The 27,473-nt window shown below is 46.7% G+C and overlaps 2 protein-coding genes across 2 annotated transcripts; one reads left to right on the top strand and one right to left on the bottom strand.

Annotated features, from left to right (window-relative positions):
* Nucleotides 1-1,119: 1,119 nt before the first annotated feature.
* On the top strand, nucleotides 1,120-7,338 carry rpp30 (ribonuclease P/MRP 30 subunit). Its single transcript, XM_085361713.1, has 11 exons — nucleotides 1,120-1,221; nucleotides 3,246-3,304; nucleotides 3,474-3,596; nucleotides 3,882-3,953; nucleotides 4,283-4,372; nucleotides 4,459-4,575; nucleotides 4,659-4,688; nucleotides 4,762-4,799; nucleotides 6,415-6,494; nucleotides 6,573-6,647; nucleotides 7,284-7,338. The coding sequence occupies exons 1-11, from the start codon at nucleotides 1,140-1,142 to the stop codon at nucleotides 7,319-7,321; spliced, it is 804 nt and encodes a 267-aa protein (XP_085217839.1). The 5' UTR covers nucleotides 1,120-1,139; the 3' UTR covers nucleotides 7,322-7,338.
* Nucleotides 7,339-10,781: 3,443 nt separating this feature from the next.
* LOC146627422 (uncharacterized) lies at nucleotides 10,782-13,733 on the bottom strand. Its single transcript, XM_085361719.1, has 4 exons — nucleotides 13,472-13,733; nucleotides 11,248-11,343; nucleotides 11,036-11,089; nucleotides 10,782-10,914 (listed from the first exon to the last, which is right to left on the bottom strand). Exons 1-4 carry the CDS (start codon nucleotides 13,532-13,534, stop codon nucleotides 10,885-10,887), a joined length of 243 nt encoding a protein of 80 aa, XP_085217845.1. The 5' UTR covers nucleotides 13,535-13,733; the 3' UTR covers nucleotides 10,782-10,884.
* Between the last annotated feature and the right edge of the window lie 13,740 nt (nucleotides 13,734-27,473).

Genomic DNA, 27,473 nt, shown 5'->3' with positions numbered 1-27,473 from the left:
TCTTTTCTGTCTGCTCTTTTCTAAATTAAAAAAATATGAAGAATTTCTTTCCCCCTCCTCAATCCACTTGGCCCGTGAACGCACAAAAGCTCCTTCTGCTTTATTTAGGTAGAGCTGATCTAATTTAGTTTGCAACTCCATAAGTTTACTCCTTTCTTGGGTATTTAGATCATCTTTACTACAGCAATAAGTAATTTCTTGGAATAATTTACATTCATATTCTCTTTGCTTTTGACTTATGTTTTTACTGAATTGAATACTAAATTCTCTAATTTTGAATTTAATGAATTCCCATTTATTGATATATCCTACAATTAGATGATCAGCCATAATATCTTTTATAATTTTTTTGACTATGTTGCAGTAGTCTTCATTTTGTAAAAGTTTGGCATTGAACTTCCAATAAGTTCTTTTATTTGATTGTCTAATTTCCGATTCTAAGCACAGTTCAATAAAGCAATGATCAGATAGAGGTGCATTTGACATTGCAACTTTTACAGTGTGGCTAAGAATGATGTCACTTCCTAGCCAATAGTCTATTCTAGATTTACAAGCTCCATTTGGTTTAAACCAGGAAAAGCTCTTAATTTCTGGATTTCTTACTCTCCAAATATCTGTCAAGTTGTTATTACCAATGACTGGATTTGGTGTGAAGTAACAGGTAAATGAACATTTTTTTAAAAATTATTATTATTATTATTTTTAATTATTATTACATACCCAAACAATACACATATGCTTTCAATTGTGTAATTTAAGTGATCTAGGTAGCTCTGTTTCGGAAGTTCAGTTAACGCTAGAAATGTGTTTTGGAGCTTGTACGTGCTTTGTCTCCAGGGGCCACCCTATATATTTATATATAAACATAAATAAATAAAACCACGTTTTTTTAACATTAGTAATTCCTTTTGTGCATATTTTTATATTGTTGATGATAATAAATTAATTAAAGCAACAAAACAACCCAAAGAGCCCATTGGGAGCCGAAAGACCCAGTTCTCTAAAAAGATCTTGAATTCCCATCACTATCAGTGCGGTAAAAACGACTTTAATGCTACTTCCGGCTGTGACGTGAGGACTGCTGTTCCCAGCAGCCTTTGCGGCTGCGCACACGTGGTGGAACGGCGGACGGAGGCATCATGGCTGTGTTTATGGACCTGAACGTGTCGTTTCTCCCGGACAGGAGCGACCTGCGCAGCGTCGTGGAGACGGCGGCTCACCGTGAGTGTCCGCGGCCGCAGACAACGCTCTGTTCGCCGGCCTGCCGCTGCTCAGCCGCGGGAACGTAACGCTCCTGTCTCCGGGACCAGCGGCTTTTAAAAATGACTGTTTTTTGAATGGAGTCTGGTGGAAAAGGGCAGGCAAGAAGTTTTCCATCAGACTCCATTCAAAAACAGTCAATTTAAGGTTTCTCCGCGGTTTGCAGAAATGTAAACTAAAGTCTGTACCCTCTATTCCCGAGAGACTGATGATTTTAATTATATGGTCGCAGTTGTTCCGAGTCAGAGCCGTAACACACTGAACTAAGTAACATAATACAGCTTAGAACAAACAGCTCCATAATCAGTTACACACAGTAAATGTATAAGTGTTAGCATCGAGCAACTCTTGTCCTGCGGACTTCGTTCCTCTGATAGTGAGGCTGTAACTATCACAGTGTGTTAGATGCAGGTGCGTTATGGATAATCTGTCTCTCACTGAGCGTGCTCCTGTGATTGGCCAGCATGTCATGGAGTGGGTGGGAGGTATTGTCCAGTATTGTCTTTATTTGGTACAACATCCACCTCTCAGACACCACCCTGAGGGAGACCAGTACCCTCCCCACAACATTACTGGCCTTGTGATCAGTTTATTGAGTCTGTCGGCTTCTGCAACCCTCAACCTGCTGGCCCAGTGTGCAACAGCACAGAGGATGCACTGACCACAACAGACTCGTAGAAAATCCTGAGCGTTGTCTGGCAGATGTTGAAGGACCTCAGAGACGACTCTGGCCCTGCCTGTAGAGGGCAGTGCTGTTTTTAGCCCAGTCCAGTTTATTATCTATGTGCACTCTGAGGTATTTCTAGTCCTCCACAACGTCCTCACGCTGGATTGAAACAGGGGTCACAGGTTTCCTGGTCCTCCTAAAGTCCACAATCGGTTCTTTGGTCTTTGCCACGTTGAGCTGCAGATGATTCTGTGTGACGTCACAAAGGAGTCGACCACAGCCCGGTACTCTGACTCATCACCCTCACCGATGCATCCAACCACCGCAGAGTCATCAGAAACCCTACTGATGATGGAGGTCTGTGTGCAGTGGCTGAAGTCTGTGGTGTGGAGGGGAGAGAACGGTCCCCTGTGGTGCCGATCACCTTGTCAGACACACACTGTGGAAGACGCACATATTGTGGTCTTCCTGTAACAACAGGTAACAACAATCCAGGACACCAGCGAATCCACCTGCATCACTGTTAGCTGATCACCCAGGAGGGTCGGCCTGATGGTGCTCGCCGGCTGGTCCAGCAGACCTGGCTGAGTGGAGTCTTCTCGTTTGTGTCTGAACCTGGTTGTGAGTGAAAGTGACAGATGGGGAAGGGGTGTGGCTGTGGACTGCAGGCTGACTACAGGTAAGGCTGTAGGGGGAGGAGTTTTACCTGCAGTGTAAATCTGGTGAACAACACATTCACTCCTTACCTCTGCCCTCACCCTCCTCTGCTCTCTCATGCTGTTCTGCTGGAGTTTCCACTCCTGCTTCCTCCTGTAAATGTCCTCATCCTCACTGATCTCATCTCTCAGTAACACCTGAACCAGTCTCACCTCCTCTCTGATGCCCTCCACCTGTCACTGAGGAGGGTTTGATGTCTTCAGCCTCTCACGGTCACTTTATTATTAGTGAAACGTCCTGTCAGTCAAGTTTCAATGATCAGCTTTACACCCAAAACAACAAACAACAGCCAAACCAGACTCCATTCAAAAATCTGCAATTTTTAACGGTTTTATGAGTTTAGTTGAAACAAAATGAAAAAGATTTAACGCAGAAATCTGACTCAGCATCAAGTAAGCCAAGGTGCAGATGTAATCTGTGAGCAGCGTTTACACCAGACTCCATTCAAAAAACAGGCCGTTTTAGAGGTTCCTCTTGCTGTGAGTGTGTCCGTGACATTTATGCAGCTGTCAGTGATTATCAGCCGCCTCCTGCTCAGATGTGTTGCATCGCACGGTGAAAACCTTCCAGCCCTCACACATGTGTTTCTGTCCTCCTGCAGTCGGGTTCTCCACCATCGCCCTCAACTACGTATTTGAGCCCACAGCCAAGAAGAAACAGGTGAGTGCACCTGCTGCGCTGCGTTCAGGAACAGTACAGAAACCGTGGAATTAATATTCAGGTTGAACCTGTCTGATTAGCAATCAATAAATAAAACATCTGTGGCTAGTTTTTAACAAAAAGCATCCGTAGCTTCAGATGTTTATTTTGTGTCACTTCCTTCCTGCAGGAGATCCCCACCCCGACTCCGATCAACGAACTGATCGATCAGCTGCCCGTGGTGCAGGGTCGATCTCGTCCAATCAGAGTGCTGAACAGGCTGACGGTGGTGATGTCAGACGCGAGTCACTTTGTGAGTTCTGTAAACTCCGACGTTTCATAAACCTGTAAACTCATCGATCACGTCTTCATAATCAATCTGTAAGGCAGGGTGCTGAGGGGGCGGGGCCTGTGTCAGCTGTAAAGTACATTTTAAATATCTGGATTACAGGATTACTCGAGTGGTTAGAGGCAACCGTGGTTTCTGCTAAAGTTGAATTAAAGAGATTCCAGATTACATCAGCCGTGTCCATGGTTACAGGATGATAATCTGAAGGGTGACAACCTGATTCATGGTTTGGTGTGTGTGTGTTTTCAGAGGCCGAACGCTCCGGAGTACCGTCGCTTCGACCTGCTCGCTGTCCAGCCAACCTCAGAGAAACTTTTCCACGTGAGCTTCACTGACACGCAAACACTGTGCTGTGTTCACTGACTGCAGGACTTTCTGCTTCATCAGCTTTATTTGCACACTTTTAAAATAAATCTGGCTTTTCGTGCTGCACCTGAACACTGCGTAAAAATAACACTGCTGTGTGGTAACACACACACACACACACACACACACACACACACAATATACACACATCAGCACCATGATTGGATGCTCAGTTCCAAAACCTCTCATATGCATGTAATGTAACCCTGTGTGTGTGTGTGTGTGTGTGTGTGTGTGTGTGTGTGTGTGTGTGTGTGTGTGTGTGCGTGTGTGTGTGTGTGCAGGCAGCCTGCATGGTTTATGACATCGACATCATCTGTGTGCCGATGACGGAGAAACTTCCTTTCTTCTTCAAGAGAGCGCCAATCAACGGGGTGACTGAGCATCGTGACCCAGATTATTACTGCGACCGTCACGTGACTGTTTATTAATGTGTGTGTTTGTGTGTGTGTGTGTGTAGGCCATAGACAGAGGTGTGGTGTTCGAGGTGTCGTACTCTGCAGCCATCAGAGACTCCACCATGAGGCGCTACACCATCGCCAACGCCGTCAGTCTGATGGAGAGCTGCAAGGGAAAGGTGGCGCTGTTTCTCCAATGCTTCCTGTACCAACGACTCGACTTCCTGTCACGTGACTAAATTGTGTTTGTGTTTTTTCTCAGAGTGTGATTCTGTCCAGTGCAGCTCAGAAGGTCTGTGATCGGTGACTGTATTGATCGCTGATTGATTGGTGGCCGTGCTCAGTACGCTTATTTTTGTTTGCAGGCTCTCGAGCTCAGAGGACCGTATGATGTCACCAACCTGTATCCTTCATCAGTACTACTGCGTGTGTTACTGCAGTACTACTGCATGTGTTACTGCGTGTGTTACTGCAGTACTACTGCATGTGTTACTGCAGTACTACTGCATGTGTTACTGCGTGTGTTACTGCAGTACTACTGCGTGTGTTACTGCGTGTGTTACTGCAGTACTACTGCGTGTGTTACTGCAGTACTACATGTGTTACTGCAGTACTACTGCATGTGTTACTGCGTGTGTTACTGCGTGTGTTACTGCGTGTGTTACTGCAGTACTACTGCGTGTGTTACTGCAGTACTACTGCGTGTGTTACTGCAGTACTACTGCGTGTGTTACTGCGTGTGTTACTGCAGTACTACTGCGTGTGTTACTGCGTGTGTTACTGCAGTACTACTGCGTGTGTTACTGCGTGTGTTACTGCAGTACTACTGCGTGTGTTACTGCGTGTGTTACTGCAGTACTACTGCGTGTGTTACTGCAGTACTACTGCATGTGCTACTGCGTGTGTTACTGCAGTACTACTGCATGTGTTACTGCGTGTGTTACTGCAGTACTACTGCGTGTGTTACTGCGTGTGTTACTGCAGTACTACTGCGTGTGTTACTGCGTGTGTTACTGCGTGTGTTACTGCAGTACTACTGCGTGTGTTCGTGTGTTACTGCAGTACTACTGCGTGTGTTCGTGTGTTACTGCGTGTGTTACTGCGTGTGTTACTGCGTGTGTTACTGCAGTACTACTGCGTGTGTTACTGCGTGTGTTACTGCAGTACTACTGCGCGTGTTACTGCGCGTGTTACTGCGTGTGTTACTGCAGTACTACTGCGTGTGTTACTGCAGTACTACTGCGTGTGTTACTGCAGTACTACTGCGTGTGTTACTGCGTGTGTTACTGCAGTACTACTGTGTGTGTTACTGCAGTACTACTGCGTGTGTTACTGCAGTACTACTGCGTGTGTTACTGCGTGTTACTGCAGTACTACTGCGTGTGTTACTGCAGTACTACTGCAGTAACTACTGCGTGTGTTACTGCAGTACTACTGCGTGTGTTACTGCGTGTGTTACTGCAGTACTACTGCGTGTGTTACTGCGTGTGTTACTGCGTGTGTTACTGCAGTACTACTGCGTGTGTTACTGCGTGTGTTACTGCAGTACTACTGCGTGTGTTACTGCGTGTGTTACTGCGTGTGTTACTGCGTGTGTTACTGCAGTACTACTGCGTGTGTTACTGCGTGTGTTACTGCAGTACTACTGCGTGTGTTACTGCAGTACTACTGCGTGTGTTACTGCAGTACTACTGCGTGTGTTACTGCAGTACTACTGCGTGTGTTACTGCGTGTGTTACTGCAGTACTACTGCGTGTGTTACTGCAGTACTACTGCGTGTGTTACTGCGTGTGTTACTGCAGTACTACTGCGTGTGTTACTGCAGTACTACTGCGTGTGTTACTGCAGTACTACTGCGTGTGTTACTGCAGTACTACTGCGTGTGTTACTGCGTGTGTTACTGCAGTACTACTGCGTGTGTTACTGCAGTACTACTGCGTGTGTTACTGCGTGTGTTACTGCAGTACTACTGCGTGTGTTACTGCGTGTGGTGTTGTGGTCCTGATGCTCCTCCTCAGAGCTCTGCTGTTCGGTTTGTCAGACGGAGACGCCAAAGAAGCCGTCTCGTCCACCTGCAGAGCCGCTCTGCTGCACGCAGGTGAGCACCCGGTGCTGCACCTGCACCTGTGAGCGAGCACGAACCCTCTCAGGAAACACTTTGTTTGTTTGTGGTCAGAAACCAGGAGGACAGCCAGCGGAATCATCTACACCACGAGGAGCCAGCAGGAGGCGCCACAGGGCTCAGTAGACGGTAGGTTTAAGTCCGGTTATCTTTACAGATGTTACAGATGTTTGTGCTCTGTGGCGATTGAGCTGCGGTGGAATAAAGTGATGATGAGCGAGTCAAACACCTCTTGAAACTGGCTGATATCAGACACGTCCATGTGCTGGACGTCCGTCCTGAATGTCACCTGGATGTTCGGGTTTATTGAAACATTTCTTCCTGAAGAAGTGACCTGAGCCGGCTGCAGCGGGACTCACGGTCAGGAATACTCATTTCCCTCACAGACGGTCGTCTCTAAGCCCGTGTGACTGAAGCTTCAGTCCAACACTGACGGACGGCCGAACGTCATGTGATCAATGGCCACGTCTGCACAACCTCAATAACAGCATCAGAGGAAATGACCCTGGCCCTGAGATGGTCGCTCTTGGAAACAGACATTTGTTTTATTCAAAGTTTGGTCATTCTGTGGTCAGAAAGGAGGACATGTCCAGGATGTGTTCTCTGGATGGCAACTTCTGAATGTTCCAGCGTGTAGCAACATAACCGGAACCCAGAGTGGGGTCCTGTGTACCACCGAGTGGGCTTCGGAGTACTGATTGTAAGCTGTGTCATCAGTGCTGAAGATAAACAGGTAACTGACCAGGTGTGTTTCTACCCGAACAGGTGAAACTCCAGCAGCCAAGAGAGCCAAACCAACGTGACCGCGAGAACGACCGACATCGGAGGAGGAGGGGACTGTCAGTTGTGTAGGGGGCGTGGCCGATAGCGGTGGAGGGTGGGGCATACAGTGGAGGAGGGCGGGCCAACTCCGGTTTCTTCTCCTGCCTTTTTTTTCAAATTGTTGATGTTTTTTTTGTTTCTGCTGACAGTTTAAAGCAAATTCTGAGTTTAATAAACAGTTTGAAGAATTCACATTTGTCTCTGTGCAGCAGGGCCTCTGCTTCCATCCTCTGTGCTCCCCAACAATTCAAACAAAAAGTCAATTTATATGCAGATGAAACTGGTTTTTATTTACAATCATATGGAAATTTGGACTGTGCAGCTCTGTGAGGACCAAACTGTGACTCAGCAGCTTGTAGAAGCTCCATTATCATCAGCATTAATGGTTTGCTGTGGTTCACTCAGCTTCGTCTCATCGAGGTTTGCAGCGTTCATTCATGCACGGCTCTCTGAGCTCTGACTGGACCGTAGCAGCAGCTCTGTTCTTTTCTTTTGGGTCATCGTCCTGTTGATGACCCGGTTTGGTCCAAGCGTCAGCTGTGGGACAGACAGCCTCCGAATGTAGAATGCTTTGGTGGGCAGAGGAGTTCACACTGCTCTCGGATCATCATCCACCGTGCTGATGGCTCGTGTGAGGGGTTCGAACCCTGCTGTGCATTAAGGACAAACGGGTCCAGTCCCAGCTCCTTAGACTATGGACGAGGTTTGTTCCAAAACGCTTTCCAAACCCAGGTTTGCATGTTAGACGGAAGACCCTTTCTCCTGCGTTTCCTCCAAACAAGCCTTACATGTTTAGTCTTTTTCTAACTGTAGTTTCATGAACTTTAAGTCTTTTCCCTGTAAAGACATTTAGGAAAAGATGACAGTAGATGTCTTTCTGAAAGTGCTGTAACTAAGTTTAAGAATATAATCCACCCACTGTTATCATCTTCAATGCCCTGTACCAACACAGAGCAGAGCAGCTATCTGAACACTACCCCAACAGAGGTCGATCTTGTTAATAATTTCACCTCCTCACTACGTACGACTCTGGATACTGTAGCTCCAGTGAAAACTAAGGTCTCTAATCAGAAGTACCTGGTATAATTCTCAAACACGTAGCCTAAAGCAGATGACTCGTAATCTGGAGAGGAAATGGCGTGTCACAAATTTAGAGGATCATCATTTAGCCTGGAGAAATAGTTTGCTGCTTTATAAGAAAGCCCTCCGCAAAGCCAGAACATCTTACTATTCATCACTGATTGAAGAAAATAAGAACAACCCCAGGTTTCTCTTCAGCTCTGTAGCCAGGCTGACAAAAAGTCACTTTAAACATACGATGTTCAGCTGAGATCTAGAGCATCAACACTTCTCCAGCACGATGAAGGTCAAAGGTCGTTGACCATTAAAGGCGCCACCGTGCTCTCTGAAACGCCCCAGCTGCCATCATCACTGTTCTCCTCGCTTCAGCTTGTTTGTTGGTTTAGTCAAAAGAAAAGGGGGACAAAGCTGTTCACAGTCAAAGCTTTTATTCTGAAATCAGTACAAATGCTGGCCTCAGATAGCGGAAGTGATGTCATCAAAAATAGGGAGCTGCTTTTACATTCAGTCAAATTCAGAGTAAAAAATATACAAATCTGCCTCAGAAAAATAGAAATGTACAGACACGAAGACTCTTATTTTGAAAAACCACATGGATTTTCCTTCCCCTTACAGTAAACTCTCATTAACACCTCGTTAAGCCTTTCAGTCGGTTCTATACTGGAGTTAAAAAATATTCTACTGGCATTTTTCCTGTAAACACATCACAAGTCTTCACCGTGTGAAAGCCCTTTAAACGGAGACAGTGAACGCACCACCACGTCAATCACAGTTATTGATCATTGATTGGACTGTTGCACATATCACACAGGAGAGGGGGTGGGCTTAAAGCTCAGGTAAACGCTCACACTCAGTGGTGTGTTCAGGGACACAAGGACATCAGAGATTTCAGAACTTAAGTCTGAGGAGTACTGCTGGTCCTGAATGCATCACTGGATGGAAACGTTAAACCGTCTCCTTGACAACGATGTGAAGGTAGAGCTGGGCGATATGAGATTTTTTCATATCACGATATGTTTTTTTCATTTCAGGCGATAACGATATCTATCACGATATAAGCCAAATAACTATATTTGTAAGATTTAAATGTGCTGTTGCTCACAAGTAAAATGTGAAATAATCAGCAGCTTGTTTTTATTTAAATATTTATTTCCCATAATAAGTTCAACAGGGTAGATGTACTTAAGGAACATGAGACTTTTTCAGATAAATAAAGGCAAATATTGCAAACTACACAAAAGGCAGCCGCTAAAGCGTTTAAGTTTCAAAATAGAACAAACGAAACAGACTAAATTGTCAATTCCACTTAGAAGCAAAATATTAATTCTAAAAATAAATCTTAGTTTGTTTTACAGAAGAACAGACAAAACTGACTAACTTTTGTCAATATCAAATAAACTGAGAACTAAAAGGAAATTCTCAATCTCTCCTTGTTGTATAGCTGAGCTTTTCAAACAGTTTTAACAGTTACTTTAGTCTGACAAAAGCCGAATGACGAATTAGCGCTTCCAGTCAGAGACTGAGGCTACGTCCACACGTACACGGGTATTTTTGAAAACGGAGATTTTCCGTTTTCGTTTTAAAAAATAATCCCGTCCACACATAAAGGCAGAAATGAAGGAAAACGCTGCTATGAACATGCCAAAGCAGCAGGTGGCGCTAGATTCCTAACCGTGCAGAAATATTGGCCAATCAGAAGTCTAGAAGCCTCGGTGGGAAAAAGTAAACAAAGCTGGGGCATAGAAGCAGAACCGAGTCGTATGTGTGGAGGGACAGTAACTGTGTGTATATGTAAGCATTTAAACACTGCAGAGAGTAGAATTAACAGTAACAGTATTGTAGAAATTCATTTCACCGAAACAATAACGTGGCGCACAGTGTGACGCATGCACCAGTTTATTGTATTTGCAGACTTGCTTTCGGCACAATTTACAGTGCACGCTACTCTATTTTTTGTCAGACTTGAAATAGCCGAAATACCTTCACACTACGGAACTTCTATGGCTCTTCCGTTCGACAATCTCTCCGGCGTTGGAACCATCATCTGTTTTCTCTTCGGTCACGCTCGGTTGATTTTTCTAGTCGGCGCACTCATTTCCTCCATTACGCGCTGGCTGCTTCCCAAACAAACACACGTGCGGCTTGGCACTTGTGCGGTACGTAACAAGTCACGCGACGTGACGCTGCGGCTGTGATTGGTTCGGCTCTGCGCTACTTAATTTGGATTGGCTGACCTTTTTTTTTTTTTTTTTAAGAGGACAAGAGCGGCGAGGTCTATCGCGATAGCTTAATTTCTCTATCGAGTAAAAGTTATATCGCGATACATATCGTTATCGTTCTATCGCCCAGCTCTATGTGAAGGTGGGGTGGGGCCTTGATGACATCTTCCAGCAGCACCATTTTAGTGAAGCACCTGAAGCATCAATGTGATTGGACGGCTGGTTGCAGGAGAATGGGTGGAGCTTCAGAGGCCCATGATGTGGTTGAAGTGACCCTGAAAAGGCAGAAAGACACCGTTGAGGCTCTCAGCCAATCACGGAGCCACAGAGACGACTCTGTAAGCCTCGCTTCCACAGGGGGCAGGGCTTAAATGTTTCGTGAGTTCGGCGTCTTACCGGTTCTCCTCTGAGACACCTCGGACAGCAGAGCAGAACAGGTGTGGGCCGTACCTGCATACACACACAAGTCACCATAGCAACAGCACCTGTACACCTGTCCTCCAGCTGAACACGGTGAGGACTTTCCACCACGTTTATCTGAAGCTGACCTCTGACCCTCACATCTTAATGACATCTTGTGTTAGTCAGAGGAAGCTCGACGAGCTCACCTGTTGATCCGGCTGCTGATTGGTCGCAGGACTGCTCTGCGACGTCTCCATTGGACAGTCGGACATCTGGAGCTCCGCCTCCAAACAGAGCCGCTTCTGAAAAAAAAACCCAACATCAGCACCATCAGCACACCTGAGGACCTCACCTGAAACTGTGACCTCACTGACGGGGTGGGGCTAAGCAGGTGTGTCACTTTCCTTCTAAACTTGCGTTTTGGTAATCCAGAAGTACAGCACGCAACCACAGAGGTCATGAAGAAGTCACTGAGTGGCCTCCGTCAGCCCTCAGTTTTCATACCCGACCCGGAGACACGCAGTGGTGCACACCTCCTTTACCCCACGGACCTGCTCTCAGACACTCCCACAGCTGTCACTCTGTCTGTGACGCTGGCTTTAAGAAATCAGTGCTTCAAGTGTTAAAAACATGTTCAGCGCCATCTTCTGTCAGCACGGAGTGTGACGTCGTGCGGTTGGTTGGCCGGGCTCACAGGCTCACATTAGTTTATGTTATACCTGAGGAAAGTAAACAGCAGTGTGAGGGGATCACTGTGGTGCTGCAGCAGTGAGTCCATGTTAAACCAGGATAAACTGTAAACAGGAAGTGGCTGTTTGGCTGGCTGCACTCAAACAGGAACATCCAGCTGTTGGCCGTGATGCTGGTGTTTGTAACGCACTTTATAAACGGGGACTGTGTCAGACCGACATGCTGGAGTCTGCAGCTGTTCCTCATCGAGCCTGCAAAGCAGATGTTCACGTGCTGCCATCAGCCAACTTTATGCAAAAAGCAAAATGTTCCCAACACAAGCAAACAGTTGTACCGACACAAGATTGTGCTAAACATGTTTTCAAAACCCCAACTTCACATACAGAGTTACCTCTACATGCAGCGTCTCACGTCCCCTCTGACCCGTTGTTTCCCGTCACAGAAACACGTCAGCGTTCCCGTTTCTTTAATGAATCCATGAAGCTCTGTGTCAGTGTACATGCACATGTGTGTGTGTGTGTGCGTGTGCATGCGTGTGTTCAGCCGAGAGAAAGGTTAAGCAAAAGTCAACAATCTTCGGTCGACACGGGCGGCCTTGAATGAGGAGGGAGAGAGTCACAACAAACAGTCTTATTATCTAAAGGAGAGTTTTGTTATTCCCGTCAGCTTGTGCCCTGAGCATCTTCATGATGGAGATGGCAGCTGTTTTGGGGCAAACAAACTGCTTCCAATTTTACAGTTGGTCTAATGTCCGTCACTGGTCACCAGGTCTCTCAATTCCTGTTCTTCTCCAAGATCGCATCCATATTGCGTTCAATAAACACAGTCTTACTCACAGCCCTGCCCATCGTCTGTCATGTCGGCCAGCCTGGTGGGATTTTGAACAGCTGTAGCCGCTTCTTGTTCTTCAATAAGCTGAACCAGCTCCAATCAGCCAGAACTCTGTTATCGTGGTTCTGAATTGGTAGATGTCGTTCATTGTCCTCCATCGAGCGTCGTCAGACACACGACGCAACCGACCATCGAGTATCCGGCAGCAAACGTCTCCGCAGGACAATCGGGCTCTCCCAAGGGTGTCAATTCCATTAAGGGACCAGTTGATCAAATCCATATTTCTTCTTTAGGTTTTTAGAGAACAAGTCTGGGAGACTCTCTTAGGGTTAGAGAATAAGCGAGACTATACAAAGGACATGAAAGCCAAGCAGGAAAGATAAGGGAGAAAGTGCGACTCCCAGAGAGCTGTCAGCTGAAAGCTCTGCTTATCTCAGCGTGGTGCGCTTCGACTTCTTAGGAAGCTGGACAGAAGAAGTGTGAGGCCTAAAATCTCCACGGCAGAGGAACGGGTTCTGAAGACCCGACACAGGACCCGGGAGATGATTTGGACCTTAAGCCCATCAGGAAGCCGTTCTTAATGAAGGGAACGAGGAGGAAAGGCTGAGGTACGAAGATCAGAGGAACCGAGCCACATCTGAAGGTTCAAATAAGAGCTCCAAGCAACCGAGAAGCTGCAGATGTTCCTGCAGATGTACTTGATGTACTTGAAGAGGCTCAGGACTGATGTCACTTTGTTTTTATATTTTGTAGTTCTCTTATTTCGCTGTTTCTTCTTCTATGGTTTTTGTTTGGCTCGTGTCTCTGTAAACTGTTTAAATAAAGTTATTACTGTTTTTGTCCAAAAACTCTGATGACCCCGGCTACTCCTAATAAACTGCTGCTCCTCCTCCTCCTCAGGTGTCTTACCGCTTTGGAGTTGCGCGGCTCCGCCTCCAGACTTCTCTTCTTCATGGGGTGCGCGCACTGCATGCTAGCAGCTAATAGTTAGCCTGTTAGCATTAGTTTGGTAGACACTGACCGAAAGCTGCCGGTTTCCCGCCCAAAGAGCACAAACGGAGCCGATTAACCGATCGATCGTTAACTTCGTGCTACCTGACCGACAACTATCCGCTGCTGCTGCTGCTGTTGGCTGACCTTCTGCTAACCGGGAACATGAAGCTCTCAGCATCAAGCCCACCGCTTCCGGTATGACACGGAAACAGCTTTTCACAATAAAAGCACCGACGGTTTCGCTTCCGCCTTATTTTTGTGTGTGTATCTGAATATGTTTATATATATGTTCAAATATCTGTGTGTGTGTGTGTGTGTGTGCGCGCGTGTGTGTAAAAGGCGGTGTCTCTTCTGTGCTGAGAGCTACCAAATAACAATCTGTTGTGTGAACACATAATGATTCTTCTTTTTCTTGAACCCTAAAAAGAAGAAAAGTCATCTGATTTTGAAATTTTAAAAAGAAAAGGTTATATTTTTACTGTGTTTTTATAATAATTACACATTTCAGTGTGTATATTCACTCCATTTAGATAAACTTCAAAGTCCTGAAAGTTGTCACTTTCCTGCATCACAGCAGCCAAACGTGAAACACAAACTTAAATCAAATAAAATCATACATGTGTAAGTCTAACATAAAGGCTTATCATTCAAGGTTAAAAAGAGAAACGAAGAAAAAAAATAAAACGGCACATTACTTTTATTTTGAAGCGGAAATTGTTGACGTTTCGCGTGTTGATTTGACATTTTTAGGATCGCCTCAATTTCAAATACTGTGACGTGAGGCAGACCATCCAATTAAGGTGAGGTGATTGTCTCGCGAGGTTCGAAGAGAATTGAAAAGATTTATTTATTTATTTTTACTGAACAGTCTTTAAGTTACAAACATGTTCATCAAGCAACCCAAGCAGCAGTCCTGAAATACATAAATAAACTCTATTTAATTATTTACAATTATCTTGCACGTATGCTGCTGGTCCCTCTGACACTTTTAAGGCCTTCTTCTTCTGCAACACTTTTAAAGGCAGGAAAAGTTGGAGAAAGCTTTCAAACGTCACATATTTTGTATTCTGATCATCTCCACGATTGTAAATCTTTCCAGTGTAAATTTCTTTTCACAGGAAGAGAAAAACATCGTTTCGTGCATTTTGTTTTTACTTCTATTGTCCAGAAAGTTGCAATCTTTAATTCTCAGATGAGGAAAAATCTGTGTTACGAATACTGTAATGATCCTTTCGTTAAAGCTAGCAGGTTAGTAGAGAGCAGTTCACTTTAAATGCGTCCTTAAAAGCAGAATGACGTCGAACCTTTCCATCCATGACATGGACCCTGGTCCAAACTCTTCCTTTAGAACCTGGCTGTGCTTCTTTTTCATTACATATGTGCAGCTTAAACTTAATGACACCTTTCATTACTTCAAAGTCAAGTACAGTCATACTTCCTGCTTCTACTGGACTTTATTGTCATGTTTATTGTTCCAAATAAAATTCTAACGACTTTGGTTCCTTTTAATATTTCATTTTGATGCTTTTCAATCAATTGTTGGATAAATGAATCTCTCGATCCATCGTTCTTATAGAATAGAATAGAATAGAATACAATAGAATAGAATAGCCCTTTACTGTCATACAATGACATCGTGCATGAATAAAACATAAACAGCAGACAGCAGGAGGAAATAACAGACCGGAGGGAGGCAGAGAGAACAGGCAGCTTGGACGTAGTAACAAAATATGAATAAGTTATAATGACAGTAGTTAATATTATTTATTCTTTGGTAAAACACACTGAGTGTTTATCTGTCGTCACTGTGATTTTCACTGAAAGCTGTAAATGTTTGACTTCATGTTTATCGAGTATGGTGCTTTCGGTGTTTTCATGCATTTCTCCACATTTACATGCAGACCAGATGCTTGTGAAGGTTTTTTAAATCAATCTGTGTCGCCTGCTAATGACCCGTGATAATGATATTAATAATGTGGTAATTGTGATATTTCTATTTTCCTGTTTTTATCTCTCGAGTAATTCAGCTGCTTGAGTAAAAAGAGGGCTGATCTGTTCCTTTTAACAGTTGTTCCTGACTGCAGGGAGACGGCTCTCCTTTTTACGGCACTGAAATAATATTTTCAGGTCTATAAAATGCTTTAAAGAAGTCCAACACTGAAAGCACACACCAGAGGACAGAACTGATCTCGTCACTTCCTGTGTCGGCTTTAAAAAGCTGCTCGGCGTAAGGCTGAAAGTGTCCAGCAGGTGGCGGCAGAGCAGCGCGAGTGAGTTTGGCTGGGCTGACGAATCTGTGAGGCTCAGGTGACGCATTCAAAGACCGAGACCAGAGTTTTAAAAAGTGAAACCAGAGATCGGTGAGTGACAGCCTGACACACAGTGATGTGAAACAGCAGCTTCATTTTGAAACAGCCGAGAAGATCGCCGACGTTGTCATACAGCGATGAAGACTGTTCACCTGACCTGAGCGGAGCGATGAAGAGGATCACAGACAAGTATCAGACCGTGTAGCTCTGAGAGGATCGACAGACGAAGGCAGACGTTTAATAACTGCAAAAACAGCAGCTGTGGCTGTTTCCGGGTTCTCTGCGTCATGAGCTGCCGACAGATGTCGAGCTCGTATGTTGCTGCAGGTATCTGCAGCTCGGTGTGAGCGCATGAATTAGATGTGAAGAAGAAGAAAAGGAGGAGGAGGAGTGATCCTCAGAGATGGAAACAGCTGTTCAGGAGGTGTTCTCATCCACAGCTCGCTGTCTGCAGGTATCAGCAGTGAAATCAGTGGAATGAGCCTTTACAGGAAGCTCTTTGTGATTTCAGGGGTCAGAGGTCAGCTGATGGTGAGACAGGCGGCGTGCAGACGGCGTCTCTCTCCCGAGGCTCGGTTAAACGAGTGGAAGCTGTTTAGAGCAAACGGAGCGAAAGAACAAGGAGAGAGGAAGGAGTGCGAGGAGCGAGTGAAGGTCAGCCGAGTGCTAAACACTGTTTTAGATTCTCCCTCAGGCCCTCCACGCCTCCTCCCACCTCCTCCCCGCTCCCCGGCCCGCTGTCGTCCCTCCGTCCTCGCCGGCTCCGCCTGAATTGTTTCACATCATCTTCATGTTGAAGTATTCTGAGCGGAAAATCTTTGTCCCGAAGGCCCGAAACACCACACGGCAGCTCCTCCTCCGCCCAAACAAACAGCCTCACCCTGCAGAGCCTCCATCTTCACCTCCACCTGCAGTTTGCTCGTCTTCAGCTCGTTCACCGGACCTGCAGAACCTCAGCAGAACCTGGCGGTCTCTCGGTGTTTGTGTGTTTCTGATCTGGAGTCAGTGAGGTCCTTCAGGTGTGTCTGCAGATCCTTCAGTGGACCCGCCGACTTCCTGTTTGCTCTCTGTGAGTCTGATTCTTTCCTCTGACTTTCGTAAATTCTTGCGGCGTCACACGTGAGCATCCATGCCACAAGCATCTGTATGCTGATTGGTCGGGACCTCGTTATAAATGATGTCACACCGCGTTACCGTTATCAATATCACCGGGCAAGCTGATGCACAAATCCCAGGCTAGTCAAAGTGAAGCTCCGCCCACTTGTTCATGACCCTCTTGTGTTTGCTAATAAAGGTCGCAGTCACATGATCATTTTCCCCAATTAGTCAATCTGACCCTGGAGCATGGCGCCACGCCCACACTGGCAGGGATTCACAGGAAGCGAATTAGTCTTGTGAAGTGGGCGGGTTCAGAGAGAAACTACCAATGACAGCGCAGGATTGATTAATGGGATACAAGCTGGTTAGAGCGACCAGCTGCCAGCTTCACGGGGCGGGAGCGGATCGATGATGAGCTCATTTATGACCCGCCTCCACCGAGTTTGTCCACATTTGATCTGCTCTGACTGTGCTTACGAATAAAGTTTTGTGTTGCATGTTTGGCCACTGAGTCGGTGAGAATGTTTCCTGCGTTCAGCTTCCACGGTCTGTCAGATGTTCTGATCTTCCTCGTGGTCGTAAGGATGAAGGCGTGTGGCCTCCTGCGGTCTTACTTGGTGGGCGCCGCCGGCGGGGCTTCGCTGACAGTTAAATGTGTTTGTGAAGCTGAAGTTTTCCTCAGCGTGAAACTCGGGTTTCTTCTTGTTGCCGTCGGCGTGGAAACGTCCCGGCAGAAAACGTGTCAGAAGTAAAAAAATCAAAGGAGACATTAAAGCCTTTTAGAGGCTTTTATTTTGCTGAGCGGAGACGCCGTTCTTCTTCTTCTGCAGCTGCTTTGTTCTCGCTGTTGTCGATGAATTGTTCATGAGCAGAGACGTCCTGAATACGAGAGCAGCACCGAGACACACTTTACATCATCCGCACACATGTTCTTCTTCATCATCATCGTCAGAGAAAATAGACAAAAGATCAACAATAGTTGGTCTGATTCTGCTGTTTTGTTTATAAGATTCAGAGAGGGTCAGTCTGTCACTGTCTAAGCTTTACATGAATCGTAATACACCTGACCATAGGTGACACACTCCCCTCTGATGATCTCACAAACCTTTGAGCTGGTCACGTACTGTAACTGCTGGATGAAACTGTCTAAGAACAGAGATGAGACAAATATTTGTTGTTGGTGCAAAACCTCACACACAGAAAATGTGTTCACGTTTGTCATCTCTGCCTTTGACACACATCCATCAGTAAGGTCACCAGAGCTGCCTTCTATCACATCAAACTACATCTAAGTTTAGATCATTCCTGTCTCCGTCCATGTTTTCGTATCCAGCGCGTGAGATCACCGACACATTGTGTTCGATGGACTGAAGTTCATTCGCCAGAATCTTAACAGGTATGCAGACATGTGACCACATTACTGCAGTACTGATGGCACTTCACTGGCTCCCAGTTCAACACAGAGCAGGGCCAATGGGTCAATATACTTTCAGTCCAGCTTTGTCCAGCCACTGGTAGGATTTCTGGATATCAGCCACCTCCTCTATCTGCCGGTGGTACATACCGTGCAGGGCCCTGTCCTTCCATGATGGTTCCTCGTCTCCCTCCTCTTTCTTGGGTTTCTGCTGCCTGAGGTATTCACTGAGCACTCGGTCAGTTGGGGCCATCTTCCCAATGTATTCTTGGATGTTCGTTGTCTCATCCTGGACTGTGGTGCTGACACTCACCAGTCCCCGGCCCCCTTCCTTCCGCTTAGCGTACAGCCTCAGGGTGCTAGACTTGGGGTGAAACCCTCCATGCATGGTAAGGAGCATTCTTGTCTTCATGTCAGTGGCTTCTATCTCCTCCTTTGGCCAGCCTATTACCCCAGCAGGGTACCTGATCACGGGCAGGGCGTACGTGTTGATGGCCCGGATCTTGTTCTTACCATTCAGCTGACTCCTCAGGACTTGCCTGACCCTCTGCAGGTACTTGGTGGTTGCAGCCTTTCTAGCGGCCTCTTCATGGTTCCCATTTGCCTGCGGGATCCCCAGGTACTTGCAGCTGCCCTCAATGTCTGCAGTGTTGCCTTCTGGTAGTTCGATCCCCTCCGTTCTGACTACCTTCCCTCTCTTTGTTACCATCCGACTACACTTCTCCAGTCCGAACGACATCCCGATGTCATTGTTGTGTATCCTGGTGGTGTGGATCTCTGTCTCTCTTCCACAGCATGTCTTTATCCTGTCTTCCTTCTCTCTCCACAACCGGTCGCAGCAGATGGCCCCGCCCCTCCCCGAGCCTGGTTCTGCCGCCTTGAGGTGACTGTTGTTGTAATTTGGTGCTGTATAAATAAAACTGAATTGAATTGTGCATCAGTGAATCGATGTCTCGTTCACCCCTGGTTTTGCAGTCTCGGGTGACCGCTCGGTGTTTCGCTCCTCTTGCCACTCCCTTTCTGTGCCCCGCTCATGTATTGAGCAATGTGCCAAAATTAATCATTCACAGATTTCATCACTGCAGCATCAACCTGAACCTCACACCAGACCTTACACACACACCTAAAGCTGGGCTACACTGTGCGAGTTTTTTCAGTCGTGTTATTCAGCTCCTGCTCAAACTGCACGATTGACTCGCAGGGGTCAGAAGTTCATAGGTCACGATGCAGGTCTCACACTATACGGCCCGATGCTCTGATGCGACCTGAGTGCTCAAACTGTGCGTCCATAACATGAAGCTTATAACACAAAAATCTGCGTGAGGCTGCGGTGACGCCCTCACGACGTCCGACAGGATTACAAACAGGTTTGATTTTCTTACGACCAAGCGATTGATGATCGGGAGTTGGTCGTGAGGTGTTAATCGCTTATCGTTACCCCACATATACTACACGATGCACGACACACGATGAAGGCGAAACTCAGGCCGATCCCGAAAACGGTCGCACGACTAAAAAATCGGCTCAAAATGGGCCAAAAATCGTACAGTGTGAGCCCAGCTTAAGACACACTGACACAGTGGGTTCAGTACCTCCGTTAACCAGTTCTTCTGCAGTCGCTCAAAGGGCAGGTGGACAGGTGTTTCCAGGAGAGGGTTGGACGGTACACACTAAAAAAGAAAGCACACACATGCCTTCTGGGTTTTTGACTGACAGGCCTGACAGCCAGGTGATTGATTAACCTCCACCCAAGCACAGTGTGAGGTCATCAGTTGGGGATGAGGTCAGATGGCCCGCCCACATCGAAGGTCTACAGCTGATGGTGACCCAGACGGTGCATTCAAAAGTACCTCCTACAGTGGTGTGAAGAAGTGTTTGCCCCCAACTTCCTGTTTTTTTGTGTGTCACACTTAAATATTTCAGGTCATTAAACAAATCTGAATATTAGGCAAAGATGACACACGCATCTTGATGTATGTTCAATCATCCAGGTAAATCTGTTATAATCTGACATAATGTCCAGATGAACAGAATCAACTTTTTAAGATAACACGAGAAAACACAAAATACAGTTTCTGAATTCAATTCAATTTTATTTATACAGCAAAAAATTACAACAACAGTCGCCTCAAGGCGCTTATATTGTACAGTAGACGCTACAATAATACATCCAGAGAAAAACCCAACAATCATATGACCCCCTATGAGCAGCACTTTGGTGACAGTGGGAAGGAAAAACTCCCTTTTAACAGGAAGAAACCTCCGGCAGAACCAGGCTCAGGGAGGGGCGGGGCCATCTGCTGTGATTGGTTGGGGTGAGAGAAGGAAGACAGGATAAAGACATGCTGTGGAAGAGAGACAGAGGTTAATAACAGATATGATTCAATGCAGAGAGGTCTGTTAACACATAGTGAGCGAGAAAGGTGACTGGAAAGGAAACACTCACTAAGGGAGGATTCAGGGTCACTCTGGTTTTGTTGAGTGAAAGTCGAGATGATTGGATGTCCCACAAACAGCAATCGCACCGCATGACTCTGCTCCGATTATCAATCAGATACGAGTCGATTCGTCGTCACGCAGAGAGACGACCCAGATGAGACGGAGACTGCGTCGGTAATTAGAGGAACTCTGACTTCGTGCTGCAGGTCTCCGACCGAGTCGCCACAGCAGCTCACGGGTCAATAAAGAGCTCCCGCCAATTATCGATCAGAGGAGAGGCGTCAACGTTATCACTGCAGTCAGAGAGCTGTTGGTTCAGATAGCAGCGCTTCACTGTAGATAAAGATGAAGCGTCGACGGGCATCTGAAACACAGCCAGTTATTATGGCAAATCAAAGCGTGTTTAGTACCGTGGAAACGATCTCGCTGTTTGCTGGAGCGCTACAGCTCCACACGGTTGCTTTACATTAGCACCATCTCATCGAGGATGTCCACCATCGTCCTCGGCTGTGCGACGGCTCCTTTTGTCTCACTTTAAGCATTTCAGCTTCTACCAACTTGTTTTAGTCAGCTGTTAGCATGCTCAAACTTCAGATAATGTTAGCTGCTTTGGTTAGCGCGCCGTATCACGCAGACACAGAGTACCTGCTCATTGGTGCTCAGCAACATCCAACACCTGGTCTGCTCTCTCTTTCTAGTCCACTTTCTAAATGAAGGTGTTTATTATTAAGGGGAAGAAATGAACCTAATAACTGATTGAGCCACCCTTAGCAGCAACAACTGCAGTCAGATAATGTGATAACTGTCAGTCTTTTCCAGCTGTGGATATTACAGCCACATTGGAGGTTTTTCCAGCATGAACCATGCCTCAGCATCTCAATCGAATTCAGGTCAGGACTTTGACTAGATCACTCCAAAGCCTTTATTTTGGTTTCCTTAAGCCATTCAGAGGTGGACCTGCTGCTGAGCTCAGCTTGAGGTCACTAGCAGGTAGTTGGACACACTCCTTCAGGATGTTTTGGTAGACCCAGACCATCAAACTACCACCAACATGTTTTACTGCTGGCACGATGTTCCTTCTGTTAGTTTCATGAGATGTAATTTTGGTCGGCCCTCCTGGGAAGGTTCATCACATCTTTGCACTATTTGTGAATAACTGCTCTCACTCGGTTCACTGCAGTGCCACAGCTTTAGAAATGGCTTTGCAATCTTTTCCAGACTGAGAGATCTCAACTGCTTTGTTTCTCAGTTGTTCCTGAACGTCCTTGGATCGCAGTGTGATGTCTGACTTTTGAGGATCTTCTGGTCTGCTCCACTTTGTCAGGCAGGTCTTTGAACAGGTGTGGCAGATATCAGGTGGGTGTGGCTAGAGAAACTGAACTCAGATGCGCTACAGTTAATGTGAGTGTACTGATGTGTGACCCACTGTTTCTCGTTTCTGGACTGTTTATTTTAAAATGTTCTCTGATTCTCAGCTTCATGGTTATTTCTAGTCCTGCAGTGATCTTCATTAGTCTTCAGTTCTTTGTGATCGTTGAGTTCCTCAGTGTCCTCTCCTGTCTTGTCTCGGTGTTGGGTGTTCCCTGTCGGTCATGCCCCCCTGTGCCAAGCCTGTGTGGCTTCGTCTCCGTGTTTATCGTACTTCCTGTTTGTGACATCAAAGCTGTGAACGGGAGAATTTTTGGCCCTGTGTGTTGGTAAGAGTTTCACTTTCAGGAAGAGAAAATTTCAATGAGTCACACAAACATGAATTAAGTTTGTGACACACAATTTACAGAAAACTGCACAAAGTTTAAGGGTTAAAAAAATCAACAGTCTGTGTCCTCCTACAAACGTCTCGAGATGGTTGATGTAGGACATGTAGGAGGAGCTGTGACCTCTTGAGGCAGTTTGAACCCGGCCTCCTGCTGACGGGCGGCAGCGTCCAACTTGAACGCCGTCCGTGAGTTTCACTGAACATCTGCATTAAAAACATCCTGCTGCTCTGAGTGACAGTGGGCAGCAGTCTGTGAGCTGCACTTCACCAAGCCTCCTGTAGGGGGAGCTGCGGCTCCACAAATGAGCCCCAGGTGCGCCAGCCTCACTGCAGTACTGGGACAGTAATACTGCAGCAGTACTGCATGGCTGCAAGCAGACTGAGAAGCTGGAAAAAAGATTCAGAAGAATAAAAAAGTGTAAATCTGGAGCTTCAATCACTGCAATCAGGAAAACTCTGATCAATAAACTTGAACCTGATCGGACCGCCGTTGACCCCGAACTCGTCTTCTCAGGCAACAGGAGGAAGGAGAGAGGACAAGGAGCAGCTGCGTGACACAAAGGAGTTCAGATAATAAAATTCAAAGAAGAGGAGGAGGAGGAGGTTTGTGACACGAGGAGCGAGAAATCAAACAGACTCTGTGACACAGAAACACGGCCGAGTCCCTCAGGAAACATCGCTGTCGCTCTCAGGTCATGTGATGTTGGCCTCGGATGTCCCAGCAAGGGATTCACTATGTAAATCTGACACACACACACACACACACACACACACACACACACACACACACACACACACACACACACACACACACAGTCTGGCTGCATCTCCTGCAGCCGCTTTACCTGGAAAACACTTCAGAGGCGTCCTGGAAAATCCTGGAGAGCCCTGGAAGAGTGGAGCGCCGAGAGACTGAGCTTCAGTCCAGAGGAGCAGAACAGAGGAGGAGGAGGAGGAGGAAGGCTGGAACTGATCCAGAGTCTGTTTATCACAGAGCACACACACACACACACACACACACACACACACACACACACACACACACACTCTTCATCTTAAACATCAGGAGGATGAAGAGGAGGTTCAGTCCCTGTATTTCAGACTTCAGGCGTTGCTGTGGGGACTCGTCTTCATTATGGAGACGAGCAGCAAAAGTGTGACAAAGCTCAAAGCTAAGAGGTGCTGATGATGATTCTCACTGTGCTTCACAAAATGAAACCATTTGCCATGAAACCAGAGCTTTGTTTGTTGCCATGGCGCTGCCTCACCTCTGTGGGTTATGAAAATCCAGACGTGCACGACGAGCTGATGTGAGACCATGTGGTACCACTTTTGTTGTTTTTGATTTCTAGGGTGAAAACGCTGAGCATAATGACACCATCAATTACGGCTGCACGTCATTTAAACAGGCCACACCCCTAAAAATGCATATGTCACAGTTTAAGCCCCGCCCTGGGTGTTTCTTGGAATAAAAGTTTGACTCCTGCAGACTCAGAAACTTGAGCTGTGGTGCGTTCAGGTGCAGTGAGTTAATTCAACGACTTTCCTGATGTATACAGACTGTGGAAGTCAAAGGTCAGCCGTTAATGAGAAGATGTTTTATAAACTCTGTGCTCGCTGCAGTGAGTAAACGAGTTTTATCGAGCCACCGCTGACGAACTGTACCTGCTGCCGCACTGCTCCCTGAGAGGTCGAAGGTCAGCCTTCATAAACAGCCTCACGCTCATAAATTAAGCGCTTCCTGCTGCCCAACGAGCCCATGCCAACTCTAATCAGACAGCACCTCCCTCGTCTTCCCCGCTGTGTGGATCAATAAAAGCTGCTGAGCAGCAGCGGGAGGCCTGGAGCGTGCTCAGTGAGGGTCACAGTGGGACTCTGAGGCCACAGTGACTTAATGCGAGAGGAGGTGATTAATCGAGGACCACCTGAGCAGGTGAGACTGTGTGATGGATGGATCAGAGGTAAAGGGTGGAGACAGCTGGATGCCACTCGCTGCCACAGCAGCTCACGTCAGGTACTCGGAGTTGTGACGTAGATGGATTAACAGGAGACTTGTTCCTGAACTGCACCTGTGTGCAGGTGTGAGGCAGGTGGCATGGATACCTGCGGCTCCTCCTCCTTTACCTTTTCACCTGTCTGCCTGTCATCCACACACACGTATTCTGTCTCTGCACATCACCTGGCCTGCAGGTTCTTTCCTGTTGTTGTTGGTTTCTCACCTGTTCAGTGTCACCTGGTTTGCCTCGCTTCTCTCTCGCTCTGATGACGATATCATGAAGCACCGATGGTAACGTTAGCCCCCCCCCCGGCACCCTTCAGGTGGAGGACATTAAACTGTCAGAGGAAGGTGATTAAAGAGCAAGAGATGAAGAGCAGAGGAGGAGGGTTCAATCAAACGCTCGTTAGGTGTCCTTAACGAGATTCTTCCTGTTCCTCCCACACAGTAAGAGCTTGTTAAGAGTCATGTGACTCCTAAAGGCAACAGCCCCGCCCCCACCAAACCAGAACCAGGAGCTGGCTCTGATTGGAATCCCTTCTGGTAATGAGGCGCTGATTAATGACCAGATAGTTATTGATCCCTCATCATGACCCAACGCTGTGAGAATGGCTTCTTTTTGAATGGATTCTGATCACATGACTTCCTGTGGTGGCTCCAGTCACGGTGAGGGCATCATTAACCTCCTCCTGCAGTCATCTTTTATTCAGGTGTTGCTCTTTGATCGCGTCGCAGTGATCTGCAGATAAAACGTCCTCCTGCACTGATTTATTAGATCAGATACTTTCTAAGTTATTCATCATTCATAATATTTCATCTGATTTCTCTCAATACACTCGTCTTATTGTTTTATATGATTTATTCCAACAGGACATGTATGTGTTGATTTGGAACATTGAATAGAGACTGTTCTGATGAGCTCCTGAATGTGGAGGGCCGCACCAATACCGTGAGCTTAGTCCCGCTCAGTATCACTCGATGTCTTCATGAAGCTGCTCTCATTACCTTTCACAGCTGCGTGGAAGCACCAACACGTTCTCACTCCCATACACACTCACACACATGGCAGGAACATGTATTACCGTGGGAGCGTCATTCTACTGCATTTCATTCATAACCCGGCGCTGAGAACGCAGAAAGTCACCTTTCGCGTTTGTCAGGATGAGGACGGGCTGGTAGCACGTCACCGTGTTCGGTCTCATGTCCAAAGTCAGCGTGCTGTCATTCAGAGCTATTCCTGCGCCCGGCTTCATGTCAGCCACTTTACCCTGCATCTGCTTCAAAGGTCCAACATTTTTCCAGACAGTTTTTCCCATTTCAGCCCGAGCATGCACGCACCTCTGATCTCCCTCTGTCAGAGTCCCTTTCACTGAGTGCATTGCTGCCAGCTCCACCTTAATAATGAGTAACTGGGTGGTGTCGCAGCTCTCACAGTGGCTGTAGCTCATCTGCTAATCGAAAGGTTTGTTGTTTGATCCTTGGCTGCTCCTACATGACAAATATCCTACACCAAGTAGCATAGCAAAGCAGAAAGTCAGGCTCCAGATTTCCCACAATCCTCTCAATTCGTGTGGTGACGGTTCTCCTGCAGAGGGGCTTATTCTCCCTCCTGGATGTTTAAAGCTGGTAACAAGTTTTTCTGCAGCTTAACAAAGGTTCAGAGATGTATTTAATCCTTAAACACAGCGATCTGCTCCCCACAAACGAAGCCCACAGCTTAACCTCTGACCTCAGTCCATGATGTGTATCTTGCACACGTTTGACTGCTGAACCCGACGAGACCGGATGTGATGCCGACACCTGTTTCAGGTTTGGAGAAGCAGACTGCAACTTACTGTTGAGTGTTTGAGCTGCAGATGTTTTCTGAACCCAAACACCTGGAAGCAGCGAGTAAGTTGATCTTAAAAGCAGAGAGCATGTTCGATGCTGTTTGGCTGACTCGACTTCCTGTCAGTTTTCTCACTCTTACAGTTTCGCTGTCCTTCATTTACAGCACTGACTCAGACGGACAGCTGCCCTCCCCCGCCTCACCTGTCCAGACTGGTCGCCATGGTTTCATCAGATGAGAGAGAGCAGTAACCGCGTTTTATTGGCTGAGCTCGTCCGTCTGTCTTAACGAGTGCTCATCGTTAGCTCATTAGGGTGGGAGGGGTCATTAACGAGACAAACTGACCAGCCTCCGGACACACCCACACACACCCACACACACACACACACACACACACTCAGAGCAGCTGCAGGATGACCACTGCACATTAAAATTTTAATTTTTTCCTTTTATGGATCTCGTTAATGTTTTTTTTTTTTTTTTTAGAGCAAAGCTAATGAGACACACACACACACACACACACTAGCACACACACACACTAGCACACACACACACACACACACACACACACACACACACACACACACACACACACACACACACACACACACACACACACACAGGTGTGATGTGGTGTTTTTATCTGTGTCATTAGGTTTTTACTGAGCATCGGTCCTGCTGTCGACCTTTAGGACAAACGTTTAAAGTCTGAGGAGTTCGGCGCGCAGACTCACGGTAACACGAGTGAAAGTTGAAGGCGGAGACTTGCAGTGACTTCACTGAAGCTGAAGCTCCAGCTGAAGTCTTCATCGGCTCAGTTACAGTTACCACGCTCAGCTCCAGCTTCTGCGCTCTGGTGTAGGAGAAGAAGAGCGGCGCGTACGCTCGTGGCTTCGGCCGTGCTGCACCGCCAGCAGCTGTGACATCACTTCTGCTGCACTTCGCTGTTCACGAGGAGGCGAGGATTAACCTGACATTAGACTGACCTGTTTCTGCAACCTGGGATCTGTTTCAGCTTTGACACATGACTTCCACACCGGGCGGTTTTATCAGATAATCCTTTAGTTTGTAACGCTAA

This window comes from Diplotaxodon limnothrissa, linkage group LG8 (assembly GCF_057381915.1).
Source record: "Diplotaxodon limnothrissa isolate DT_005_m linkage group LG8, D_limnothrissa_male_GT1.1, whole genome shotgun sequence".
Taxonomy (NCBI): Eukaryota; Metazoa; Chordata; class Actinopteri; order Cichliformes; family Cichlidae; genus Diplotaxodon; species Diplotaxodon limnothrissa.
Note: the sequence above shows the minus strand (reverse complement) of the source record. Positions and strands in the feature narration are given on the sequence as shown.

Excerpts from the sequence above, each read along its gene's own strand:
- rpp30 (XM_085361713.1), top strand. The coding sequence starts at position 1,140 with ATGGCTGTGTTTATGGACCTGAACGTGTCGTTTCTCCCGGACAGGAGC. Across the intron at positions 3,305-3,473 it reads CCACAGCCAAGAAGAAACAG|GAGATCCCCACCCCGACTCC; the intron begins GTGAGTGCACCT and ends TCCTTCCTGCAG. Across the intron at positions 4,373-4,458 it reads AGAGAGCGCCAATCAACGGG|GCCATAGACAGAGGTGTGGT; the intron begins GTGACTGAGCAT and ends GTGTGTGTGTAG.
- LOC146627422 (XM_085361719.1), bottom strand. The coding sequence starts at position 13,534 with ATGCAGTGCGCGCACCCCATGAAGAAGAGAAGTCTGGAGGCGGAGCCG. Across the intron at positions 11,344-13,471 it reads AGCCGCGCAACTCCAAAGCG|AAGCGGCTCTGTTTGGAGGC; the intron begins GTAAGACACCTG and ends TTTTTTTTTCAG. Across the intron at positions 11,090-11,247 it reads ATCAGCAGCCGGATCAACAG|GTACGGCCCACACCTGTTCT; the intron begins GTGAGCTCGTCG and ends GTGTGTATGCAG.